The sequence below is a fragment of the Exserohilum turcica genome (assembly GCF_000359705.1).
Source record: "Exserohilum turcica Et28A unplaced genomic scaffold SETTUscaffold_1, whole genome shotgun sequence".
Taxonomy (NCBI): domain Eukaryota; kingdom Fungi; phylum Ascomycota; class Dothideomycetes; order Pleosporales; family Pleosporaceae; genus Exserohilum; species Exserohilum turcicum.
Genome location: NW_007359914.1, coordinates 2,514,541 through 2,536,256, shown reverse-complemented (window position 1 = coordinate 2,536,256; position 21,716 = coordinate 2,514,541). Strand labels below are relative to the sequence as shown.

Below are 21,716 nucleotides of genomic sequence, written 5' to 3'. Positions count from 1 at the left end.
GGGGCCTCTTGATCGCAGCCGCCAGATTATCTGATGCACTGGTCTGCAACAGCTGATAACGTCGACAGACAAGGCAATCGTGCCTCGCGCCCCATGCACCAGACGAACCACCTGGAAACGGCGACAGATACGCGCCGTACACGAGCCCTGGTTTGCTGCTCCCGCGTACACCTGGGCTGGCGGCAGCCCACGCCCATGTGCGACTGCCTGGCCGATGCGTCGTCTCTGGGGAGTGCAACCCGTGCATAAAATCCATCCGTTGCTCAGTCCTACTCGACGACGACTGTGTACGCGAGACTACTCGTACAAAAGAACAAATCATTGGATCCGGAGCAAGCGACGTTGCTGGCCAAGTCCCCGCTCGTGCCGGGCGGCGCAATCTCAACGTCGTCACGGAGTTTTTGCGCAGCTCAGCCAATCACGCGCACGCCATGCGCCTTCCGACACTCGCTTTTGGTGTAAATCTCTCGCGTGCCTGAAGTGACAAACCTGTTATCAAGCACTTCGGACCGATCGCGTGGCAGCTTCTGGGCACCCAATACATGCTAAACGCCTACATGGTTGTAGTAGTCTCCTGCAACACCTTGGCGGCTCTTCTAGAGCCCGGCGCGGCTCCACCTTTGACGTTTTGCCAGGCTTGTTAATATAAACAATGGCCCCGGCTACCGGGCGCGGATGACGCATTTTGGTTTCAAAACGCCAACTGGGCAGGCCATGCCGCTAGTACCATTGACCCAGAGTCTGGTACATATGCATCCTGGAACAGCAGGGGTTGTGCAAACTTGACAGCCATGGGTACGTTCCTGCTTGGGATGCCATCTAGTTGCGACTTTCTTGCACGGCCCCCTGCAATATCCCCATGTATGCATGGCCGACCTACGTGAACGGGATATATAAAAGTCTTGCCTTTGCTGTCGTTGCAATTCCCACCACCACGGCACACCACACCCTACCACAGTCGATCTTTTCTCTTCTCCAACTCACGGTCTTTACTACCCAAGATGCGTTTCTCCGTCCTTGCCTTTGCCGCTTGCGCGCTTGCGGCTCGTCCCTTTTTGGACGAGCCAGACACGGGCATCGAGGAGCAGCTCGGCGGCTATGTCACCAACAAGACCCTACCTCCACTCAAGGCTCTCGTCGGCCTGCCTGACTTCCAGTGGGTCGCACGCAACTTCATGGGCGTGAAGGACTACACCTACTACCGTAATGGTGCAGCGGGCGAGTGGTCCTACCGCAACAACCTCGAGATCTTCTCTCGGTACCGCCTTCGCCCCCGCGTTTTCAAGGACATCCTCAACGTCGGCGCCTCTCTTCCCACGACCATTCTTGGCCACAACTTCTCGGCGCCCTTCTTCATCTCGCCTTGCGCCCGTGCCGACTACGCAAACCCCATCGCCGAGGTCGGCCTTGCCAAGGGAGCAGGCGACGCCAACATCCTCTACATGGCTTCGCTCTTCTCTTCCAAGAGTATGGAAGACATCTATGCTGCCCGCGCCAACGGTTCCGAGCAGGTCCTCTTCCAGCAGGTCTACCTGACCGAGAACATGACCCAGACGCAGGAACTGTTCAAGCGAATTGAGAAGGTCGGTGCCAAGGCCATTGTCATGACCGTCGACTCTGCTGGTGATGGCGTCAGGCATCGTGCTAAGCGCTTCGCTGTTGGATCTGCCGACTCGTCTCTCAGTCTGCTCACCTGGGATCTCTACCGCCAACTTTCCAACATGACTTCCCTTCCCATTATCCCCAAGGGTATCCAGACGGTTGAGGACGCCCGTGAAGCTGTCAAGAACGGTTGCAAGGCCATCTTCCTCTCTAACCACGGTGGCCGTCAATCCGACACATCGCCATCTTCTCTCCAGGTCGCCATGGAGATTCACCAGGAGGACCCCTCCATCTTCAAGGAGATTGAGGTTTACGCCGACGGCGGTGTTCGCTACGGCACTGACATCTTGAAGCTGCTTGCTCTCGGAGTCCGCGCCGTTGGTGTTGGCAGGCCTTTCATGTTCGCAAACATCTATGGCGCCGACGGTGTCAAGGCCGCCGCCGACATGCTCAAGTACGAGCTCCTCAACGACGCTGCCAACATCGGTGTGGGCGACCTCAAGAAGATTGGTCCTGAGATTGTCAGCTGGAAGGCTTCCAACCCTTGGGTTGGCAACAGCGAGCTCTAGATGTGAAGCCTGGTATTGCTTCTTTCTATGCTCGCTTGAAGGTTCTCTTCCTCCTTTTGGAACAGAACTAGATTTCTATGTATATACCCATTTCTTCTACGAAATTTTTTACGAGTTCACAATTCAATCATCAGCTTGTTATTTGCATGAGGCGCAATTGTAACCGTGATGCTCCAGCAGAAGCTTTCCACATGTTCTAACAATCCCCTCGTACTAACACGAAGACGCACAGCCTGGATGTTTTGGACACCCGCCTTGAGCTTTACAGCGAGTGTCTCCTGTCTCAATCACTGTGCAGTTTCTCTGCCATACATAGGCGTACTTGGACGCTAAAGAATCAATAGTATGTGATAGGCCCCGAATGCAAGCTATGTCGACGCTAACCAAACCACCACAGCCGCATAACCGATACAGCCGCCAAAAGTTTTGGCTAAAGCAGACAGGCACCCCATGTCAGGTTAGGGACAGGTTTTAATTGTCGCAAAGCTATATGAAAACGGCTCGAAACAGTTGTTACTAGTGAGAGATAGTGCTGACATAGACATCAACGGGAGTTAGACCGCTAGTCAATGTACATACTCCCGCGCGCCGTTGCAGCGTTATCGCTTAAGTTACCGGTTGTGCATTTAAGGTGAGAAATGTTTCTGACAAGAATGGGTTGTATTGGTCTGACGCTCGGAGGCTATGGAGAGCAGTGCTTTGGTGTGGGAATTTCGGAGGTAGGATACAGAATGTGGTAGGTGCATAAATGGAGATGAGGAGGAGGATCTGGGGGCTTGAGGGTCCGGGGCCTCCAGGAGTTCGGACGTCGGGGCTCACACTGGAGACAGAAAGGGGGGCGCGCATGTTATGCATTGCATTTAAGCGGGCGCCCGTGCCGTGCCGCTTCCGCGATAGCACCAAGCGCATTCCTAGCAATATATGCGTGTCTGTTGAAAAATGGTCTTTTGGGCGCTTATATGCGCATGTTTCGTCGGACTTGGCGACGACCACTGAGATGTGATAATGGCGATGTTGCGCCAACTTGGAGGACCATGGCGCTAACCGCTTTCGTCATTGTCCTCAGCACCAAAGCTGTCTAGGCGTTCCTTCCTGACCGGCCTCCTCTGCCTTACCTCAACCTCATCTTTGAACGTCAATCTCAACATCCTAATATTTCTTCTGTTTCCATTGTATCAGCCTCGGATCACAGCTAACAGAAAAGCTGCGTCGATTACGGCTCGCCGAGACACTGTACCGACTACGCATCTTAACCCCGGTTGCTGTCCACGTGGCTTAGCCTTGCTGTTCTTTCTCCCCCACCTGTCTTTCATCCCCACCATCTGCTCAGCACTGTTAATCTGCAGTAGAACCCGTCGCAGTCATCGGGCGTCACCTTATCAACATCAAATTTGCACTCTATTCATCTGCTACGTTCCACAACAGCGATTGTAAGCAGCCTCCAACGCGCTTACTCAAGGACGCCTGCGCAATCAGAAAGAACTCCACTTTCGCCCATCATTAATATACATAATCATGTCCTCGCTGAGAACAATGATTGTAAACTACATGAAGAAACAAAAAAAAGAAGCCGAAAGGAAACACTTCTCTGGACCAAGGTTACGCAATTCCATTGTAAACGTACAGTGTCTTCAGATAGCCAAGGCGAAGCCGCGCGCGGTTTGACAAGCCGAGGTGATCAAGGTTGAGCCTAGCCAAGAACACGTCATCAGTTTTGCGCTCATTCTCAGTCCTCAGCGCCGTCTCATCGTCGTGCCCTACGAAAAGCGACAGCTCTTTCGTCTTCCTGGGTAATGTGATCTCTCGACAAGGGAAATCTCCTGACCTGTCGTCAATAAGAAGCCAGGAAGAAACAGACGCACACTCACCATTCTGTACCGTTTTGGCGACTTCGCTCTTCTTACGGATATCAACGCTGTTTTTCCTGGGGTCAAATATGACGGCTCGATCCCAGCTGTTTGTTCGCGTCGGTCTTTGGGGGGCTGGCTCTTTCCCTTTGGCCAGATTCTTGGACAGTGTGTGTGTCGCAAACCCCATTGAGATGAACAGAGTATCGGATATGAGTGTATGCGAAATGTGCGGTGTATTCAGAGTTCAAAGTTGAAGGGGGTGGATGTCTTTGGAGGAGTTGTTACTTCGGCATACGACATGACGCTACGCTGAGGCACAGGAGGGGGCTTCGATCTTATGCAAAGATTCACCTCTGCCCCCGGTAATAATGGACACGGTGCATACTCCGGTCATATGGTCTATTCATCGGGCAGCCAATCGCGGAAGCGAATAAAGCACAAGTCGGTCTGCCGATGAGCCACGACATTAAAGCGCCACAGTGCAAGACCTGGTGATCTTGCCACTACGTGCCCGCATCTCATAAGGTGGTGAAACCTTCCTTGCAAGGGGTGAGGCTATGCGACCCAGTCTTTCTAGTCACTTATGTTAACCGATCGCTTCACACACGCATCCTCAGCTCCGTTAAGGGAGTTCTTGCCTTGAGAAAGAACCCTCAGAAGCCACAGTGCCTAGCAGCCGGCGCTATGTGCGGCAACCGGTCAGCATATCATTGAGGCTGCAGCCGGCTCAGCAGCTGAAGTTTGCCGGCCAATCGAAGCGCCACCGACCCCTCCATCTTTTCGTACGAGCTTTCAGCTGAATGTGCGTAACGCATGCGTTGACATACGCAAGCGAATGGTGCAGCAGGGCTTTGTGTCATGCGCCCGCGGTGTCTCGCTAAATGACAAAGATCCATAGCATCGTGCCGCAGCATCCTACTCTTGAAGGGCGCATTCGCTTCGAATACCATGTTTTCTATCAGCTACTTCGGCAAATTCCATCTCTTGTTGAGATATGAAATCGGTCCAACAACCACGTGACACGGCTCACAGCCTTGTGCGCTATGTGATGGCTCAGCCCCCCAAAGCCACACAATATCCGACTGCTATTGCTGCAGATCCAGATTCCGCTACGGGTGTCTTCAGCTCGTAATATTGGCGCCCGATCATTGACTAAGTATGCATCTTGAAGTGTTGACATAAAGAACAGCGCCCAGACTTAGCGCTCCGCACTTTGTAGATCACTGTTTCATTATCCTAGAGATAGAGCTAATCAAAGAAACATGGATGATAGCAGTCAAGAGGCACAATCTTTCCCACGCCCGGCCAGAGTTAGTACCGGCACCCGCAATGGTGCCTGGAGCAGGCACAATCTCCTAAGTCTAGGTAGTTATTTTGACGCTCTACATACGCACATCTGACTGTCTTATGCTGACGTTTACTAAGATGGAGGCGGAATACGAGGGTATTGGACACTTCTTGTGCTAGGGAGACTGATGGAAGCTATAGCGCGAGAAGACGCTCGTCAGGCTGGTCGTTTGCATCCGGGTCGGTCGGACAGCTTCTGGCCAGATGAATTTCCTCCAAACGTTGCACAACGCGAAGGCCGACCAGTACCCTACCAGCAGCTCTCTGCTACCCAGAAGTACCTACCTTGCCACTATTTTGACTTTATGTGCGGTTCTAGTACAGGAGGGTACGAAAAAGAAATTTGTGTAGCTGAGAAGGTTTGCTAACGTGCGCTAGTCTTATTGCAATCATGCTGGGGAGACTTCGAATGAGCGTCGCAGATTGTATGAAAGAGTACGAGGATCTCAGTCACCAGATATTTGGCCATCCGCGATGGTGCTCCCAGCGCAATCTAGGCTTCGTACCCTGGTCGAAATACGATGCGAATTCTATGAAAAAAGTCTTCAAAGATGTTACGCGGCGACGTTGCGAGAGATCTGCCTTCAACCGAAATGGCTTCAGGGAACCGTTTTTCCCCACATTGCAAGACACATGTAACGTGTTCGTAGCCCCTGACTTTCCTCAACCGAGTTCTGCCACGACGTCCTGGGAATAGCTCCAGATGTGCTAATCAGAAGTCTAGAATAGTGACAACTCTGCGATGAACAAGAAATGATGTGGGAATTGATCCAGAGAGCCTCTATATTCTCCGATCCTACAATAATCTCAACAGGCTATCACTGGGGAGTCGTTATCTTAATTACGGCCCGGCAGAGGAAATGAAACTATGGCAGGTGGCCCGGGCTGCCACGGCTGCACCAATGTACTTTGACGAGTTCAAGATATGCTTAGGCGAAGGCAATTCAAGAGAGAGAATCTACTTCTCCGATGGCGGCTTCGGGGACACCAACAACCCTACAGAAGTTGGAATGATGGAAGTTGAAGCACTCTATGGGCGTGACTGCTTCAGCGCAATCGTCAGTATTGGAACTGCGAGAGCAAATGACAAGGGCGAGGGCAGAGGAATACTTCGAAGAGTGAGACACATTGCAGCTGTAGCCACTGATCCTCGCATAGTCGCACGATCGCTGGAAACTCGGAGGTTGGAGAACTTGTGGCGGTTCAACGACGAAATAGGCCTGGACATAGAGTTGGACGACTGGAAGCCAAACGGCTGGACAACGAAGCATCCGGGCCATAAAACTCTACGGAAGATCCAGGATGGCTTCTATCGCTGGGCAGCTCAGCTTGAAAACATTGATAATATCGAGAGCTGTGCGCGCCATCTTGTCGAGATCCGTCGAAGCCGCATGGCAGACAGGTCTCGCTGGCAACGCTTCTCGCTAGCAGCTTCCCAATACCAGTGCGAGGATGTCGATTGCCACGAAACCACATATGAAACACTCGACTTGTTCAACCAGCATTGGAACAGTTTCCATCGCGAAGAACCAGATGCAGATGCGCTCAGACAGCCGAGGTATAAAAAATGGGAGTATTAGGTGGAGAATGGCCGCTCCCGCACATGCCACTGTTAGAACATGGGCATGGGGAAGAGACGTTGTGGACTTTGTACATTCAGAAGCTTGCCTTCTTATCTTCCATCGCATAACGGCTTGTTTTCTAGTGTTTTTTACGATATCCCTGTATTCTTCAGCATACATGTAGCCACCAGGCGCAGCACGAATTTATGTAAGCAATTTAATGTCGAATTGACTGATGGTTTTCCTGTGAGCTAGACTTGTAGATTTTGACCCCCAAAAGCAAGGCAGAACTCAAACATCAGGGCTCTCCCGTCAGCCTTGTCTCAAGCCCGAGATGGGTATAGCTAAGCGAACAGTCTCAGCCGCACTTCAGCCGCGCCCTTCTAGGCTACGAGGCTGACAACCAGCCAATTATACTTCTGCTCAGCCCTGCTCCGTGAACCGCTTGTTCGGTGCCCCCCGCCATTACCGGTGACTTTACCATGGCTGAGCCTCGCCGCGGGGGTTCTGACATTTGTCCCCGTCGATCATCTTGTTTCGCATTAACAATGCCGTAGTGGTGCTGCACAATCAGCATACATAGAAGACTCACAGCAATCCCCGATGAGCGGGAAATTACCGCCGCCAAGTCGTCTAGGTTTCAGCATTCGGATGCTATTCGCCCAAGGCATCACAGCGCTCGTGCGCGCCTTCAGGGCTGTCACACAGATTCTCGAGGTAGGATTCTGAGCTTCTTGTTGGATCTCATATTACTGCCAGAAGTCTCCCGTAATCAAAGCGGAAACATGACCAACTGACTCTTGGCCAGCGTTTATGGGTCTTTCTCGAAACCGTATTCGTCAAGATAGCAACCCTACCATACTACCGGCTCTACCACTTCAACACCATCGATCCCCTGCAAAAGCTCGCCGATCTCGCCTCGGAAACACCACTCACTACGCAACGATTCCAGCGCGCGCTGTCGTCTTGGCGAGCGCGGAAACTAAGTGAATTGCAATTCACCACAATCTCCGTAAGCTTCATCCAAAGATGAAACTCCCCCAACTCCCCCCCCCTATTTTTAACTGAAACTGAAGAAACAAACACAAAAACAGTGCACCGTACTCGCCGCCGCTGTCATCGGCGCTTTCTCATGGACCACAATTTCAGAAGCTTATTGGCTTACGCACGGCTTCTGGCATATGAGCCTGATTCTGGCTATCCTTGGTATTCTGCTCTCGGCGTCTGAAGTCACGGTGCTGAATTTGCTGGGGCCTGTAAAGCCGCTTGTGCAACAACAGCAACAGCAGCAACGCCCTGTCACTACCCTTGACATTGCCATAGCAAAATACCGCCCTCTACTCTTCACTCTCACAACAGACAATGCTGGTGCACCGCGCTACGCTCCGCGGCGCAAAATGGTATTCACGTGGCAAGCACCGCTCATGTTCATGTCGTATTCTGTCTGCGCGTTTCTCGCTGGCCTCACCATTCTTGTTTGCTCGCCGTTTATTCGCCGCGATAAGGTGTGGGGAGATGGACATAATGTGAGTAACTCTCTCTCTCTCTCTCTCCTTCTTTGTCTCTGTGTCTTTTGTACCTGTTTTCCCCGTTCACAACGCACGCAAAAAAAATAAAAAAAAAATAAAAAAATAGAAAAAAATCGCACCAAACAAGAAAGAGGTGAAAGAGTAGGAAAGGAACAGAATGAAGGAAAGAGGGAGAAACAAAACCATGATGACATTACTGTATACTAATTCTAAGCCACAGATTGCCATCATGTACCTCACTGCATTTTTTAGCGGGGCTAGCTGCATTCGTATTCTGCTCGTTTTGGGTATATCATTATGTTGAGATTGAGTATGAGGAACTGGGGCGCGAGGATGATGCCGGACAGAGTGCGCATGTGGGTGTGCAGATTGGACATTCTTGAGTTTGGTCTGGAAGAACGCAATGATTATACGAATAGGGTAAAGAGGTATGCGGTGCGTATGAAAATAGTATGGGGTCGTATGGGAGCAGCATGCTTGAAAAATGGGACTGAGGAGTCCTACTTGGACGGGATAGATGGTAGACAGTTTTTCCTGGTTTTTATTTTTTTAGGAATGAAAGAAACGAACGGTAAGTATGAGTCATGGACACTGCTAATTTTGGCATTCGCAGCACGCCGGATTCAGTAATGGAGAAGGTAAAACCAACATCATTAATTCATTGTTTAAAAATCGAGAGAGAGAGAGAGAGAGAGAAAATGACGCCCACTACTCATGCATTGGTCTCAACATCACTCTGTCAGAAAAATAAAAGAACTTCCCACTTTTTGATATGCTGGGCGCTTGCCTGTCTCGCCAACAGCGTCCTTCATACACACACATATTTAAAATAAAAGATAAAAACTATTTACAGAATGTTTGAAGAAGTATTCATGCTCTCATGTACTCATGGGACATCATCATTATCATCTCTAGTCGAGGCCAACAGCGATAGCGGCAAGCGCCCAGTCCATGAAGCCCGCGTTGGTGTCGAGAATGTTTTGGTTGAACTCGGTTAGTGTGGGGTAGAAGTTTGTTGCGTAGCCGAATTCCATGGTGACTAAAAGAGTAACAAGTCAGTATTTAGAGCATGAAGTGAATGAGGAGGAGGTTTCTTACAGCCATGAACCTTGTTGGCACCAGATTTGGCGTAGACGCGGCTGGCGGCATAGTCGTCTGAGGCACCGGATGTGGCGTACAGACCAACCGACTGCATGGAGGAGTAGGAGCGTCCACCGACGGCAGCCACTAAATCACTTTGTTAGTATATATTCTACCACAAAGAGTCTTAGAAAAGGAAGGGGGAATAACGCACTGGCAGCAGCAGTCTTGGAGGCCACGCTCCGGATGTTGCTCACATCGGCCGACGGCATGTACTCCTTGTACGTGGTGTCGCCGATACGGCCTCTCTTTCCGTCGTAAGCACTGTTGAGGAAGTTCATCTGGGTGTTTGTGCTCTGAGTCTCGTCGTCGCCCCAGTTGTACAGGATGTCGCCTGTGGCCGAGTGGATGTCCATGAACCACCGGATCTTGGGGAAGCTGTCGTAGATGCTGACGTGGTTCTTGGTCTCGGGTTCCGAGGCAGCGGCCGTGCCGTAAAAGGCTTCGGAGCGGGGCGAGTTGGACGCAGGCGACGTGGACGGGTCAAAGTACTTGGGGTAGTTCCACAGGAAGTCAAAGTTGCGGTTGATGTCGACGCCGATGGAGGCGCCGCTGGTGCCGGAACGCGTGTTGCGGTTCTTGCGCCACAGAGAGCCTGACGACTGGTCGTACGTGACACCGTCGGGGTTCACCAGAGGGAAGAAGACGATACCCGCGGCGAGGACACTCTTGACCTGGGCGTTGGTGTACGACTTACGGCCGTATGTAAGACCGGTTCCGGCCTTGTTCGCAGCAAGCAAGTCGGAGATCCAGTAGATGAGCTGGTCAGGGCCACCTCGCTCACGGGCATGCATGCCGGCGCTGAGGTAGAGCTTGTACTTGGTCTTGTCCGTGCCAGCACCAACGTATCCGGCGGTTTGGGTGGCGCCGTTGAAAGTCTTGTATGGCAGGGTCACGGTGCTGATGCCGTAGCCGTTGACGAGACCCTTGATAGCCGAGTTGATTTCATTGACGTTCATGATGGAGCTGATTGTCGATCCCGATGCCTTGGTACCAAGACCAGACGGGGTGACAGCACCGCCTTGGAAACGGTCGCCAGAGCCAATTGGCGCATCGGCAGCCCGCTTGCTGAGGTCTCGTCGGTGCAGACTAACCTCCTCCGAGTTTTCGTACTCCTTGGACAAATGAGCAATTTGCTCCTCGGTCAGCAGAGCGTGCAGCTCGTAGTGGCCGTCTGGGTGGGCAACAGCCTTTGGTCGGCAGCCAAGGTCGTAGGTTCCATTGTTCACAATGTCAAGGAAGTGTGCGGGCGTAGGGGCCTTGAAATCAACAGGAAGAAGACTGCCAAGTACGGTTGTACCTTGGAGTATCAGTGCTGCAGCGAGAGCGTACTTCATCTTGAGATGGTTGCAAGCGAAGGAGAATGTGAAAAGCGAATGGATGGGATGTCTCTCTTCAGAATGCATCCACGTCGAAGAGAAGCCGCCTTATACGGTTTTCCACCCCCGGAGTATGACGAGCGACCTTCTCCTCACGGCTGTACGAGCACACTTGCATATCTTGGCATATCCGGACGGGCAGGGTGTGGCAAGCCCGTGATTGGCCCGGATTGCCAAATGCGCCGGGCGCTAGCATTCATCTCCTTCTCCTTTGGGCTATCCTCCGCAGAATCCCCTGATGCACCTGCCCGGGAGGATTAAGTAGATCCTGACGTGCATTGAAACTGGGGCTGAGCTGGCTCGTCTGTGGTGCATAGTTTGATAAGATAGATTAGGGGCGCGACAAAAAGCAAGCGTTTTAGGGCAAAGCTTGAACGAGGCTGCGTGCCTGCTAACGGAGAGTGGCTATCTGCGACTTGGCATTCCGAGAGAGGAATGCGGAACTTGGATAGCCTTGTTGGGTAATGCATGATGACTGTGGCATTATTGTTGTGATGTCATCAGGTCCTTCTATAGCCTCGTGAACCAAGAATGAGCTCTGTGTATCGGGGTACAGTCGGGGACACCGAACAGCTTAGGGGGTTGGTACAGGTTTGCTGCATTACGGAACACTTGGGCGCTGCTTTTTCTTGATGCAAGATTAGAATTTCGCCGAGAGGCAGCATCCGCCGTCCTCGGAGTGATAGAAGCTAAAGCTGCCAAGACTGCCAAGACTGCCCACGTGTCCAGGTTGTGGCGGAGAAGACCGCCTATGTACTGCACTCCCCGCAGGCAAACAAATGGCATACTCGCTGCTCGTGTACAATATTTCATTCTTCATTAGGTCTTTCGTTCTATACGTACAACTCATAACATCATGACATAACAATCGTCAAGTCGTGCGCGGCCCCAAAACAAACCTAAGAGTCGAAAATCGCCCCGTACGCTGGAATCCCTCTTTTCTCCATGTCGAAAACAATCTGCCTAGTAAAGCGCTTGTTGCTAATCACGAGCACCGCTTCAGCGCCGCTCTCCTTGTATAATCTATACGTCAAAAGACTCATGTCTGGTTTCCCAGACATACGCGTGTTGTAGATGACGGCTTTTGGGTCTCTCTTCACCACGGCATCAACAATGGACTTGCCAAACGTTGCCTCGTGATTGGGCGCCGTCCAAAGGATGCGCATGGCAATGTGCTGGTAGGGAAAGATGGAAAGGCAGGGGCCAATGCCCGATCCTGTAGCCACGACAACCACGCTCTTGAATAATGTTGCGATGCGCAGGACTCCGGAGGTGGGGATCCCGCGTCTCCAAATATGCGTTGGCGCAGTGTCAATCACATGACCTGTAAAATCCCCAGCCCGGCTTACAATCACCGAGTATCCATTTTCACGCGGCCCGTTTGTGATTGTGGCAAAACCGTGGAAGTCGCCGAGCGGATGTTGTGCAAGGCGGACGCCTTTGCCGGGACCAAGATTCGCGGCAAAGTGTAGCCGGACGGCATGAGAAGAGAGAACTTCAGACCTGACAGCAACCCGTCGGAGGAACAGCCAGGGAAAGATGATCGCACAAGTGGCGATTGCAATGAGCCATAGCGACGGGTTTCTGAGGTAGGCTTCCGAAGCGGATAGTCCCGATTCACGGCCCAGATCTGCGGACGATAGCCCAACAAGGACCCAGTAAAGAATCAGCACGGCCCATCCACCAAATCGATGCATGCTCTCCCATAAGTCGTGGTACCGATTTCGGACATATGGGTGCGACATCGAAGTCATTGCGAGCAACAAGGCCATGATAAAGTAAGACAGTATCGCCAGCGCCAACGAGATGGCTCTTTCATCGACACCTTTTGCCAGTTCGAGACTCGCACCCACAATAAAGATGATGAACCATATGACAGCGGCAATCGCACAGCCGACGTGCAGACCGCCGATATGAAAGACATTTGCGCATATGCACCGTATCCGCAGAGGTACCCAAGTCGGAACCGATGAAAAGATCTTGAACAGCAGATTAATCACCGGTTCCGAACGGATCAGGATTGCAGCGCAGAGGTTAGCTGCAGTGGCATTTGCGACCGAAGAGAGTGGATATGTCTGGTTCTTGATGTTGTCATAGAGAAGCCAACACGCTACTCCAACGTTGACCATGACAACAGGAAGGAGGAGCCAGCGATACGCAATGAGACCACGGTGCCGTATCCAGGCTTCCGCAGGCGATAATCTAGGTTCTGGTAGCGTAGCCAGTGTATCGCACGGCTCGGTACTTTCAGATATCGAGCTGTGTTCGAGACTTTTAGCGCGGAACCCTTTCTCGAGATCAACGTCATCTGAACCAGCTCGGGGGTCGTCATGCATAATCGCCGCAAGAGGAGCTTCGACCTTTTTCGGCTCTTCCAGGAAATCGACACCCGAGTCCATTCGTGCATGCCCCTTTCTAGTGATTCCTGCCTCCGGCTTGGAGAGACCTGTTTCTGCAGCCAGTGCCTTGAGTTGGGTTTTGTCGACTTTGCCGTTGGGGTTCAGCGGGACTTCGTCCACGCAGATCCATCGCTCTGGCACGGAATAATACGGCAGTTGTTTTCGCAAGAAGCCAGCGAGCTCTTGCTCACTGACCGGAACCGAAGATGCGTAGAATCCATAGAGAACTCCGTCGATCACGAGAGACGCGCCCCGTGTGATCCCTGCAAATCGCTGTGGCAAATGGTCAGCAACAGAAAGTGACCAAAGTATGATAATCTTACCTCGACCACAGCAGTAACACCGTCGAGCTCCACACGGAAACCCTAGATACGTTAGCAACCACTTGAAAGCCACTAAAATGGCAAACTAACCTTGATCTTTACTTGGTCGTCCATTCGGCCAAAAGAATCAAGCGAACCATCGGCTCTCCAACAAACGATGTTGCCAAAGTTGTACATCATGGAGCTAAACCATGATTAGCACAATTAATAAAAGCGCATGTTACACTCACCCATCGTTCGCAAATTTGTCGAGCTGGAATTTCTCTGCAGTAGTCAAGGGCAGGTTGATGTAGCCTCTTGATATGCCTGCACCTCCAACCCACAGCGTGCCCTTCTGACCGAATGGGACGGGCTCGCCGTTGTCATCAAGCACGTAACATTGTGTATTTGGCAGTGGCCGACCGATTGATAGGTGTCCACCGCTCACATGTCTATGCGCAGACAGGAGGAAGGTCTCTGTAGAGCCAAGCATGTTGTAGAAGGATCTACCTTGAGCCCATTCGTCGGCAAGACTAGGCACAGTTAGCATACTGCCTTCCCCTGACTAACACGATAAACTCACGCTTGCGGGCACGCTTCGCCTGCCAAACCGATGGTCTTGATATTCGGAAAATTATGTTGTTCGTATTTGGAAAGAATGGAGGGTGTGCTAATCAACGTGTCGATCTGTACCACTAGTCAGCTTGACGTTTGGCTAGCTGAGACGGCTCTCAGAACGAACCTGTTTTAGTGTAGCATCCCAGTCGGATCCTCGTAGGTAAAGCGTTCCTCCGTTCATTAAACAGCCCAACGTCTCCCATGCTCCTGAGCCGTGTTAAGAAGGTCGCGAGACTTGCCAGGTATCGAACAACTCACCCATTGCGAAGGATATGCTCAGGACCTGCCCAACCCTCGAGCCAACAGTAATCCCCATTCGCCCGGGTTCTGAAAGAAGGGCATTGGTTTTAGTCCCATGCTTGACATCGACCCCTTTGGGAACGCCGGTACTTCCTTGGAAACTCATCAGTACGTCACTAACGTTGATTACAGCGCCTACGTACCTGAAGTATACATAGCATAGGCACCATCTTCTGCGGTAACCCGGATACCCGGCCTGGCAGGGGAATAGAAGGCCCCAGTGTTCATGTTCAACTCCAAGATGAGAGACTCGTGGTCCGCAAACTGCTTAACTCGATCCCAGAACTTTGGAAGGCACAGGATGAAGCGCGCCTCAGTATCTTTGAAAATGTGTTCCAGGGCCTGGTCAGAGGCAACGCCGCCGTCAATTGGAACATACTGGCAGCCAGCTTTCAGGATCGCCAGGAAGCCGATGAGCATCTCTATTGATCTTTGCACGACGAGACATACTCTCTGTCTTGGGCGAAGTCCTGAGCCGATCAGATGATGTGCGAGACGGTTGGCTGCAAGATCCAGCTGCAGATAGGTGATGCTTTGGCCTTCGTGGACAGCAGCCACAACCCCCGGGTGTTCGTCCACAATGCGCTCGAAAGCTTCATGGATAGTCTCCGATGAGACAGAGATCCTTGGGCCGGACCCAAGTGTCGAGACTAGGCGTTGATCTTCAGGAGAAAGACCAGACATATTTTCGAACATGTTTGGCGCCTGGATGGTGTCGCCACGCGACTAAATGATGAGCGAAGGTTGGAGGAGATGTTTGAGCTTCTGGTAGACTAAAGAGGCCATGTCTAGCATTAAAAACGTGCGACCAAGACACGAGCTGAGCGGGGAATAGTGATATGCGGTGTGGTAGCGCATGTCAAAAAACGGTGCGATATGCGCTTATTGGGCCATGAGATGGAGAAGGATATCACGAATTGAACACATCGAAGACCGAATTTTGGTCTAGTCTTCATGGGCAAACGCAACGTGGCGTATCTCGGCGCTTCGTTCTTCAATCCTTCATCAGTGCGCCTTTTTGCCTGCCTTGTTTGCACCAACCTCGACGCCTATTCGTTCAACTTCCCGCTGATTGACTTATCAATACAGCTCCATGCCTTGGTGGCTTGCAGCGGCTCGGAGTGGGGGCGTCAAACGTGGGTATGGCGTGCTGACTGTAAAAACCTGCACCCTACACGACTCTGCTTTAGCATCACATAAGCTTGGCGGCATTCGAGCTCACGATTCGATATATGCAATGAGTACATCCCACATATGAGTCCGGCAGAGATTCGTCATGATTCTACTTCTTTAGTCAACCGCAACGGTCTTGCGTATGCTTCATGTCTTGGTCTATTGCCATTGAACTTGATGGTAAAGATACTAGAGGCTCAACGGTTGATGCGTCTTTCCCATTAGCTCTGCAGGTGTATGCAATGCCTGGTCATGAGCAGTCCATGGAACGCCGGGAAATTGTCCCAGACGTGGGTACTTAGTCGATCATGTGGAGAAATAGTAGGCCTAGCACTGCTCATACCCAAATGGAGACAGACTCGGTATTGTGTACGACGGCCAACACGGATTCCAGGCCCGATTGGCTGTCTATGAAGGGGACGCCGAGGCGGGTGGCTAGAAAGTTGTTCATGACCTGACTTCCACATGCAGTAGATGCGCCGGCTGGAGTGGTGGGTTCGTATAGGAGACGCAACACAATGATGCACCGTGCATTCGCTTCTTGTGGCTGGAGGCCTACCGACTGACCTGATGTGGGAGGATGCATAGCAACCCAGAGCCAAGGTGTAGCGAGGTTTTGCCGGCTACTACAGTCGGCCATAGGCAAGACGCCGAGCAGTCCTGGTCCCAGGTCCAACTCACCTCACCCCAGTCGCGCACGCATGAACAGAGCGATGCAACTACCGCCTGGCGGGGCAGCGAGCTTCCCTTTGACCCCTGCTGCAGGATCCAGTCGTCGAAGGAGCTCGGCAGGAAGCCGGCGGCTTGAACAAAGTCGCGTCAAGTTGGCATTTGCTCTGCGTCCGTCCGGCACGGCTCGCTTGTCACGTCAGTATGTACGGGTGCACGTAAGCGTCAGCCGTCCCCACGATTATCTTGATATACTAAGCTGGGTCGATCTGCGCATGGCCCATACATCGCGAGCATTCGACGGCTTACATATCTAACCATGGGCGTCTTGTCGTGTATGTAATGTGCGATTTAGGAAAGACTTCCACTGCCACATCGCATTTGGTTCTTGTTTGCTAAGCAACGCGCTGTAGCAGCTCGACGGCAAGTAACGTTTGGCCAGTAGGATCATGCTTGCTGCGTTGGCGATGCAGCTCAAGCATAGCGCTTGATCAACACGGCCACATCCATATTAGACCATCCTCAATGGCGAGAGCCGTGTGCGCGACAAGACTTAGGTTCTTTGGCGTCCGGAAGTGGCGTGGATTAGCGGTCTTGGAGGCTGGTGGTGGGTATCTCGGAGCTAGCAACGCGGGATGAGACTTGCTACAGGTTATTGACCGCGTCGTACTGGGCAATAGGAAGAGAGAATCGGTTCTAGCGTGACTGGACACGAAGGCGGTCCCGGGGGCCGCAGCCACAATGCTGTTGCTCATGACAGAGTGAGTGGGTGAGGAGGACTCAGCAGGTATTTTCGAGTCGGCGACGTCTAGCGGCTTGGCAGGGTCCCGGCAAGACACGTGCAATCGAGCCCGGAACTGGATCCCTCTGAAGATCTGCAAATCCCGCATTATCCACTAGTTCGCATCAAGCCTCACTAGAGAAAATCACCAGCATTGATGCCGCCACGAATGGGCCGCAAAGGCGCGGCAACTGACAGCTTCTCGTGGAACTGGGCACCAGGTGCTGGCTGGCTATGCTCCGTGCCGGCGTGGGTGATTGTCTTCATCTCATCAGCCTTCAATGTGCCTTTCACCACGTTGATTTCCAGATGCCATGGTTCTATACTGGTACGCTTAAGCATTCTCCGCAGCCAGCGTCTACAAAACGTCAAAGTACTGTGCTAATGGAGCCTCTAGGCCCACACGTGTAGGCCTGAGACAGTCAGCTGAACATATCAACATCCACTCAGAACATGGTCCCCGTCGTCGGAACAGTCGGTGTACTCCGCACCCAGCCACGTGATGACGAGGCCTCCAATTCGAGGCTCATCTTTTACCACGTTAGCTTGCGCACACCCAGCAGCTTTGCTACGAAGATTGTAATAGCCCCCCCGCCTTGGGGTGGATGCACTAAATCATGCGGCTGATGGTGAAAACCTTATTTCTGCTCATGGTATGATGCAGGACCATTACTTGATAGTCAACAACGTGTCGGCCCACAACTAGCTAGAAAAGCGTCCATGACACGACCCTTATCCTTACTATCAGTAGTGCCAATCTAGGTGTATACGACAGTGGACGGCTACCTGCAGACGAAGTTAGTAGCCATGTCTTGCATCCCCACGCTGCAAGTAAAATCCAAACATGAGGCCGGATCTGCCCGTACATTCCGATTCGAGTCGTCAACATCTCGTCACTGTCTTCGCCCTCCACATCACGCACCACGATACACCCTGCCACTCGCGAAACCAATTCGTCTGATAAGCCAGAGATAGCAACGTAGGATCATTGCGCGTCCATGCAGATTACTTGGCGCCACGAAATCGATAAGTGTTGGTGTATCGAGCAGAAGGATTTAAGCAGGATAGGTGAATGTATCTGCATAGTCAACGTGACTATTGTCGGCCAACAGACGCCTCCAGCGTTTGTCTTACTCGTATGAGAGGTGGCGTTTACGGACTCCGTAGCAACATCTATGATTGATATCTCATCTCAAGCCACTAAAGCATTGGACTTAAAAGGGTGGTGGAACAGGGGTATGCAATGGTACTCATGGGTTCAGGTTGCCTCTCGTCAGCCGGATGTAAACGGACTTCATATAAAGCGCAGCCAGTGATTGAGCTACCAACAGTCTATGACTATTGTATTGGCTACTAATAGACTCAACCTAACCCACAAGCATAGACAGCCTTTACGCCAATTCTGATACCATATTCGACTTCTAAGTCTCGTCTGCTCTCCGCGGGAATATGCACCTCTTAATACTCCTCCAACCTATCTTGTTGCAATCGTAGTAAACTGCCAAACTGTTCTGTTATGGAGCATTATCAACGTTCTAACGAAACTATGATAAATTCATTTTCTTGTGTAGGAAAAACCCTAGGTTAATTATGTACTATGCCCCATCTTGACTACTACGTTCATCACCTGGCTAATCGTTATCTTAATCGTTGGGTTAATTCGCAGGTTAATCACTGACTTAAACACATATCTACCAGTTTTCAAATAGGCATGAAGACAGTAGTAAACGATGCGTGCACAGTAAGGTACGAACATTACTCAATAAACAAGTGTTGCTACCTCGTTAACCTTTTCACCTCTAAACAAACCCACAAATCCAACTTAGCCAGTCTACAGCCAAAGCTGCAACAAGTAAACTATTTCAACTACTGGCAAGATCCATTCGCACAGCAAGCATAGGAATCAGGGGAGCAGCTGTTCTCGTCGCAATCACAAGCACCGTTGGTGGGGTCATCAGTGTCCGGGTCGGAATCAGGCCAGTCCTGGTTCGTAGCGTCGTCGTCGCGTTCGTCACGCGGACCGGAGAAGCTTTTACCGCAGATTTCTTCAAAGGCAATGTGCTGCGTGGATATTAGAAACCAGAAAGGATCCAAACGTAGGTGAGGAGAACTCACAAGAGCATACCAAACGTATGTGTCGGCGTTGGTCAAGGTCTTTTCCCTTTCTGCCTCGTCTTCGTTTGCGGCGAGAGCGCGGCATTCTGTATAGATACGATTTAGTGAGGGCTTGAGATGGAAATGAGAATGTGGGCTATTCTTACGCCAGGCGTCGTATATCCAGTCTGTGATTTGCGTGCCGATAGCTTCTTTACCGATACGAGGGTAATGCCTATGTGCATACGTCGTTAGTAGTGAAATTCCAAAAAGAGTCCGTCTTAAAAACTCACATAAACTCATGCAAAACGTTGGAACCGATGAAATTCTTCGACCATGTTGCAGTGCTTACTTGCCCACTGAGCGAGCTGCAATCATTAGCCGTAATAGTAGCCAGATCGGCTCTATCCCAGACTTTGTCGCAATAGTGCATTCCTGGCTTGTTGTTGTTTCTCTTAAAATACGCTGTACCCTTTTTGCCATTGACTTCCAAGTCGCAAAACGCCGTGTTGCCGTCTGCAGGCGTGTTTGGAAGCTGAGCAGCAGTTGGCTTCCAGTAGTCGACCTCGTCGACGATGACATTGGCTATGACTTCTGCGCCTGTGCCATCGGTGTTGTCGCCGACAAAGTTTTTGTAGACTTGGCGAACGAGCTCGCGTCCGTTGGCGTCGGAGTGCTTGTCACCGAACCAGAATTCGAGCTTGTCTTTGTGCTTGTCGTCATCCATCTTCTCGAGAGTTTTGGCAGCAATGGTGACAGCATCTTTGAGACCTTGGGTTAGTTTGTCCTTCTGGCTTTGATCGGAGATCTTGTCGAGGTTGTATAGGGAACGCTTCACGACCCAAGCGGGGTTGAGGCTGCTGAACTGAAAGGTCTTTCTGTATAATATGTTAGTGTTCATGAGCTCGAACAATGTCGCTACGGTTGATGGATTCATTGAGTTTTCTACAGAGTTGGACTCGGGTGATGTAGAACAGGCGTAAAGAACACGTACGCATGGGGATGTGCCTGAACAACGGCGAAAACAGTCGCTGCTGCAAGAAGTTGCTTGCTGAAGGCAACCATTGTGAAACTGAATGGTTCAAGGGATGTTTTGAGAAAAACTGTGATTTCAGGCTTTGAATGTTGAGCTTAGGAGTATGTAGTGATGTTGTAGCTATGATATGAAGGCGTTGACCGACTTAAATACATCGGTTTCTTTCATTTGGATGGCGTTACTCTGCCCGCGATGAGAGTTTACATCTTGGCCTCCGAGGAAGGAATTGATGATGGTCGCCATGTTAGGTGTCCAGTCCAAGGCTGAATGGCATCAACGACACTGAAGGAAGACATCCTGGACTAGGAAACAGGAGGCCTGATTATAAGGCCTGAAATCTTCGAAAAGATATCCCGATCCGGACATTTCGATGGGATATTCTCAAACAATGTGTTAGCCAAGAATGCAATGGCCCTTCATCTCTTCATATCCACACACTGAAGGCCTTAAAGGGGTTGCTTTTGATAGCTTATGACGTATCAAGCACCAAGAGCAACAAAAATAAGGTCGAAGGTTGGCATTGACCACCAAGGCTGTTCAAGATTTCGGTGACCGAAACTTAAAGGGCTTGAAAGTATGCCCCTCGTATCGTGTAGCGGATGTCTCTTTTCATTTATTAGCCCCTGTTTATGTTCCAAGGTTTATCCATTTTTCAGCCAGCCTAGTGGAAACTATCGTACATTTTTACATCCCCTTAGCTGAGTTATTCACTTCTACTGTTTGTAACCACTGTGAAAGGCCAACTTTACATACTCTGGAAGTATTTTCTATGTTGTTGTTTCCAAATCATACCATAATGATACCTAGTCATCCATGTAATAGTAGAGAAGGGATCAGGATTTGGTGGCTGAAGGACTGTGAGAGGCTTGGTATCTCAAGGATAAGGCCAAGATCAATCAGCCGTAAATAGCATATACCCATGGAAATTATTGTACGTATAGCCCAGATTCGTGGTAATAGTGACGACATGGAAATTCAGAAACGTCCATTAGGCATCCAACTGCTGTGGACTTCCAAGGAGATCAATATTCGCCAACCGTCAGGAAACATGGGATTCCAAGAGCCAAACAACTCATCCACATGTCCGGTGTTCTCATGCAGACTTCTTGAGTACTTTCATTTCCTTTGCAAAAACGTCTACCGTAGCCATATTTCAAAGTATTCCCTAGAGAACATTCGCATGTTGAATCTTCTGAAAAGTTAGAAGTGTCTCAGTAGTATCACGGATCCAAATGGCACTTGCGTACCTGCACACGAGTAAGGCAGATGTCGCAAATCCTTCGCTTGGATGTACCTACGCTGTAAGGGAGAAAACACCAATACGAAGTCGGCACTTGGGCAGGTACAAAGAAGGAGGTGATGCGAA

At 51.0% G+C, this 21,716-nt stretch overlaps 7 protein-coding genes across 7 annotated transcripts; 3 read left to right on the top strand and 4 right to left on the bottom strand.

Moving 5' to 3' along the window:
* Window positions 1-1,001: 1,001 nt before the first annotated feature.
* On the top strand, window positions 1,002-2,171 carry SETTUDRAFT_85192 (uncharacterized protein; the record flags this gene model as incomplete). Its single annotated transcript, XM_008022195.1, has 1 exon — window positions 1,002-2,171. One exon carries the CDS (start codon window positions 1,002-1,004, stop codon window positions 2,169-2,171), a length of 1,170 nt encoding a protein of 389 aa, XP_008020386.1.
* A 1,126-nt stretch (window positions 2,172-3,297) lies between these two features.
* Window positions 3,298-4,429, bottom strand: SETTUDRAFT_162472 (uncharacterized protein). The gene is made up of 2 exons (XM_008022730.1): window positions 4,040-4,429; window positions 3,298-3,991 (listed from the first exon to the last, which is right to left on the bottom strand). Exons 1-2 carry the CDS (start codon window positions 4,206-4,208, stop codon window positions 3,771-3,773), a joined length of 390 nt encoding a protein of 129 aa, XP_008020921.1. The 5' UTR covers window positions 4,209-4,429; the 3' UTR covers window positions 3,298-3,770.
* An 854-nt stretch (window positions 4,430-5,283) lies between these two features.
* On the top strand, window positions 5,284-6,948 carry SETTUDRAFT_86632 (uncharacterized protein; the record flags this gene model as incomplete). Its single annotated transcript, XM_008022287.1, has 4 exons — window positions 5,284-5,386; window positions 5,447-5,680; window positions 5,728-6,052; window positions 6,120-6,948. 4 exons carry the CDS (start codon window positions 5,284-5,286, stop codon window positions 6,946-6,948), a joined length of 1,491 nt encoding a protein of 496 aa, XP_008020478.1.
* A 633-nt stretch (window positions 6,949-7,581) lies between these two features.
* SETTUDRAFT_85737 (uncharacterized protein) lies at window positions 7,582-8,842 on the top strand (the record flags this gene model as incomplete). The annotated part of the gene is made up of 4 exons (XM_008022230.1): window positions 7,582-7,647; window positions 7,739-7,942; window positions 8,025-8,490; window positions 8,712-8,842. The coding sequence occupies 4 exons, from the start codon at window positions 7,582-7,584 to the stop codon at window positions 8,840-8,842; spliced, it is 867 nt and encodes a 288-aa protein (XP_008020421.1).
* A 395-nt stretch (window positions 8,843-9,237) lies between these two features.
* SETTUDRAFT_162469 (uncharacterized protein) lies at window positions 9,238-10,971 on the bottom strand. Its single transcript, XM_008022729.1, has 3 exons — window positions 9,754-10,971; window positions 9,558-9,686; window positions 9,238-9,498 (listed from the first exon to the last, which is right to left on the bottom strand). The coding sequence occupies exons 1-3, from the start codon at window positions 10,934-10,936 to the stop codon at window positions 9,371-9,373; spliced, it is 1,440 nt and encodes a 479-aa protein (XP_008020920.1). The 5' UTR covers window positions 10,937-10,971; the 3' UTR covers window positions 9,238-9,370.
* A 906-nt stretch (window positions 10,972-11,877) lies between these two features.
* On the bottom strand, window positions 11,878-15,293 carry SETTUDRAFT_178272 (uncharacterized protein; the record flags this gene model as incomplete). Its single annotated transcript, XM_008022728.1, has 8 exons — window positions 11,878-13,650; window positions 13,701-13,742; window positions 13,791-13,884; window positions 13,931-14,212; window positions 14,263-14,366; window positions 14,422-14,504; window positions 14,556-14,690; window positions 14,741-15,293. 8 exons carry the CDS (start codon window positions 15,291-15,293, stop codon window positions 11,878-11,880), a joined length of 3,066 nt encoding a protein of 1,021 aa, XP_008020919.1.
* A 3,793-nt stretch (window positions 15,294-19,086) lies between these two features.
* Window positions 19,087-20,379, bottom strand: SETTUDRAFT_30401 (uncharacterized protein; the record flags this gene model as incomplete). The annotated part of the gene is made up of 5 exons (XM_008022033.1): window positions 19,087-19,281; window positions 19,336-19,421; window positions 19,482-19,549; window positions 19,608-20,192; window positions 20,309-20,379. The coding sequence occupies 5 exons, from the start codon at window positions 20,377-20,379 to the stop codon at window positions 19,087-19,089; spliced, it is 1,005 nt and encodes a 334-aa protein (XP_008020224.1).
* Window positions 20,380-21,716: the final 1,337 nt, after the last annotated feature.